The following is a 4,261-nucleotide window of genomic DNA, read 5'->3' as shown; positions in this document are numbered from 1 at the left end:
AAGACGTTGTGTTTATTATATTGATCGATGGGCGGTTGACCGATTCTTTCTGCAGAATAGGAATTGGCTTCGGGGTTTTTAGTCACAAGATATGGTAGATTGTGTTGAAAGTTCGTCTATATTATCGCTACTTAATTGAAACATTAATAGTCTGGCTTCCCCAGAGCTTCCTGTCGCCCTCCAGGCAAGGTATTTTTAAGTTGAAAGTATCATCGACAGCTTCGAGGTGGAAATAAATTCACCATAAGACTCTACCGGACTGCCAAAAGAATACACATTTCACATGAGTATACGCTTTCGCCAATATTATACGCAAGTCTCACTTTGTTATGAACTATAAAACATTACAGATGCACATCAGCTACCTTTCCATTTCTCGGCATCGACTTTCCGAGCCGACGAAGTCTACAGTTTCACTAAAATACCCTGTTATCATGATGGAATCAGTAACAGGAAGCTTGCTAGGATCAGCCTAAGAATAACCATATGCCTTCATCTTTACGCAATCTATCGCTTTCAATGGAGGAGAAATAGATCAAATAATAGCCCTGAAGTCACAATGAACAACTGCGATACGTCTGCACTTCAATAAATGAATCATAACCACGCCGTCGCATGTATTCAAGTATGCAACCTATATGGCCGTGCCGCCGTGCCTCCTCGTACTGAACTATGACGTCACTTTTCTACCAGCCAATCATCGGGCGTTTTCGCTTCTCACTTGCATTTGAAAATTCTCGTGAACTTTGATGCATTAAATATCGCAAACCACGTCATAAAATAATAAAAAAACTTTCACCGAGGTATGCAAACATATATTTTTATATAATTTTGGGGCTATTGATTATATCTGAAATATATGCAAGTTCCCTATTGGAAGGAGGGAAAGGGGGTTAGAGCTACAATAGGATGTCATGTTCTAACTCCATCCATTACATGCACAATTCACGAATATTTTAATACTGTAGGGTACAAATCGTGTACCTTCTGCTTCTTCTCACCCGTGAATTGCGTTCTTCACCTTTTTTTTAAGATCTCCAGCGTCTTCCACCAGATCAGAGTTTAAAGAAAATCCAAATTTATCCTTTAATAAGAGTCCATTTCAGTTAAGGAACATAGAATTAATTTTTTATCCACGTTTGAACAAACTTATTTCTCAAAAAATGACTAGTGTTAAAAAGAAAGTGAACCCAACTTATAGTACCAATAATAATTCTCATACTAGCCTGCAGAAAGGACGTTAAGACTTTTGGCCGGGCCATTCGATATGGCCCCTTGAGAGTGGAATCGGTATAGGCCGTAATTTCGGGTCGGGCCACAAGAAACTTACGGCCGGCCATACGTATGGCCCCGTTTAGTAGAATAGCCCTGCAGCTAGCATGGTACTCTGCTAGCAGCCTGCATCGTATCAGCGCTCAAAGCCTCGCTCCAAGGTCACCTCACACGGCGACAGCGGGAACCAGAACGAAGTCACACGAAGTTTTCCGATCATTCATACTTAACCGTTGCGTTTTCGCGCGCTTGAAAATTTTCACATTTCATTTAATAGCGAAAAATAGATATCGTCATTTAAAAATTTAAAAGCGTGGAATACGTAAACTAGGAGTAATAATCTTTCGATTTAGGCAGTAAAAAAATAATAGGAAACCACCCTATTAACACTTTGAGTGCTAGCGCTTTAAAGCCTCATCCTTACTCCAGTGCTGGGCATTTTTACGAAAGTTTAGAAATTTTTAATAATTTTACTACAATACATAGAAATTGAAAATAAAGACGACCATATTGTTTATAAATTTATCTTTAATTATTTATTTAGGTATAATATACGCAAATAATATAATATTTTTGCCATCTCTACAAAAATAATCAATTTTCTTAAAAAAAGAAAATTGAAAATTCCGGGTTTGTAATACAAATGATAATCACAATTAAAATTAAATATACATTTTCCTTTCAAATACCATTATGTGAAGTGTGAGCATCATTTTTATCGACTATTTATGTTACATAATTTTTTTTTGTATGATATATTTGAAAGCATGGAGATACACAAAATCCTAAATTGCAAATTTTGCACTCAAAAGATGTGTCCTTTCTCCTTGCCTTCCCTGATTGCTCTGTACCCTTGTCAGAGCACACTTTACATCTTCTTTGAGCCTTTTTCTTTTCTGGGGGAATTGGTATTCCACTGAGAAAATGTTTTCCGGAGAGACGGGTTAGATGACCTCCACTGGGACCAGGTCCTGATGAAGGTTCTTCCTGAGTAATTGCAAGGTCACTGCAGAGTTCCTTCATGAAAGATGTCATTGGAATTTTTTTCCCTGTAACTTGGTTATACAAGACACATGCATTTTGTACTGTCATCAAAATCATGTGGAAAGCTAATTTCCTCCACCATTTCATACTACGGTGGTCAAATACACCATAGGACATACGCTGGTCAGAAAGGTCTACACCAAATTTTTTCTTATTATAGTTCACCACTGCAGCTGGCTTAGTTCTTTGGTTACCTCTTCTATCACTATAGGTCACCATTTCTGATGTATGTCGTGTACTTATGATGTATGCATCACGCTTATCCTTCCAACATAACACGAGTACATTACCTTTCCTCCTGTAAACTTGTTCCCCACGACTTAGTTGAGGATTACGAAGAGCACTGGGCATCCCTCTCCTATTTTTTTGCGTTGTTCCTACCAACCCCGTTTGGAGACCTTCCAATTCCATGGCAAGCAAGGGACTTGTATAGTACCTGTCTGTATAGAAAGTATGCCCTTTTCCGGCTTAGTTTCCAAGAAGCCTTGTAACAACATCTTTCACAACATTGTCCTGACCGCAAAATACGTCGAAGTTCCAAATATACCCAGAATCAGATTCAGAGAGCATATATAACTTGATGCCATAACGGCTAGGTTTCTGAGGCATGTATTGCTTTAAACTTAGCCTCCCTCTGAATGCACACATGCCTTCATCGATGGTCACATCCTCTGCCGATTGGTATGCACATTGAAATCTACTTCTGAGCAACTCGAACATGGGACGAACCTTGTGTAGAGGGTCAAAACCTGCCTCCCCTTTCTTCTTTGCACTGGTGTTATCATTCAAATGAAAATTAGCTAAGATGGATAGGAATCTATCCCTACTCATGACACTAGGGCAGAAATTACATGATATGACCGGATCTGTGCTCCAATGATTGGCCAAAGATGGCCTCTCACTGATGCTCATGTGCAAAATAATTGCTAGGAATTTTCGCACATCACCCAGTGTAACAGTTTTCCACTTCAGCAGCCTGCTGTTAGGAGATATTTGATTCAAACTCCTCTTTTTCTGTAAAATTTGCCGAGCATAAAGATTTGATTGTTCCTTGATGATTTTTATAATATCATCATCAAAAAAATAAGAAAAAAATCAGCAAGAGGAGTGATTTTGTCGAGACCAGTTTCCTCAACCATACCAGACATTCCGGTGAAAAAATTTATATTTGGAACATGGTCTATTTCACTCCAACCTCCATCTTGTGCATCTGCCATGATCCTTCGTCCACCTCTGCCTCGTGGCCGCCCTCTTCTACCTCTCAAACCCCTTTGATTCATGGCCGCTACTTCGGTCTCACAATCACTGGTGCTACTGCTGTCACTCGAATCTAAAGGAACAAAATAGAAGTATGCAAAACAGGCATTTGAGAAACCAAGTTGAAAATATTCAAGAAACCTTGAGTAATATGTAAGAATGAAATTATCTAAAAAACGACCTTACGCAATATTTCACAAGTAACGTAAGTGGGCTTCAAGAATAACAGAGGTCGTTACGCAGAATAAAAAAAATACCACATAAAAGACATTAGCTTACCTAAGTCAGATGTCACTTCGTTTAAAATGAAATCTGGATTATCTTTACTAAGTTCAGCATCATCAGAAGTGCCACTGTCATCCCATTCCCGACGTAGTTCTCTAAGAATACCTTCATCACGGAGCAGAGCGTCGGCCATGATGACTGCTTTTTCCACAACTGACAGGGTGATGCAATACCTATATTTTTTCGGTCATTACTGTAGTGAGCTGCCATCTAGAATATTTTCTATGCACTAACTCGTGTAAGCAACCGATTTAAGTAGATTTCAGAACGTAATATTACGCCGGCCACATAAAAGACGATCAAATTCAAACCGACGTAATATTACGTTGCCCGCAGTTCTACGAAGACTCACGAGAACGTAATATTACGTCGTTAGCACTCAAAGTGTTAAATCGCCTTCACT

The 4,261-nt window shown here is 39.0% G+C and overlaps 1 protein-coding gene across 1 annotated transcript; it reads right to left on the bottom strand.

The window, feature by feature from the left end:
• Positions 1 to 2,784: 2,784 nt before the first annotated feature.
• Positions 2,785 to 3,991, bottom strand: LOC124153199 (piggyBac transposable element-derived protein 4-like). Its single transcript, XM_046526298.1, has 3 exons — positions 3,853 to 3,991; positions 3,453 to 3,646; positions 2,785 to 3,366 (listed from the first exon to the last, which is right to left on the bottom strand). The coding sequence occupies exons 1-3, from the start codon at positions 3,989 to 3,991 to the stop codon at positions 2,785 to 2,787; spliced, it is 915 nt and encodes a 304-aa protein (XP_046382254.1).
• Between the last annotated feature and the right edge of the window lie 270 nt (positions 3,992 to 4,261).

The sequence above is a fragment of the Ischnura elegans genome, chromosome 2, assembly GCF_921293095.1.
Source record: "Ischnura elegans chromosome 2, ioIscEleg1.1, whole genome shotgun sequence".
Lineage (NCBI taxonomy): Eukaryota > Metazoa > Arthropoda > Insecta > Odonata > Coenagrionidae > Ischnura > Ischnura elegans.
This window is presented reverse-complemented; position numbering and strand designations above follow the sequence as displayed.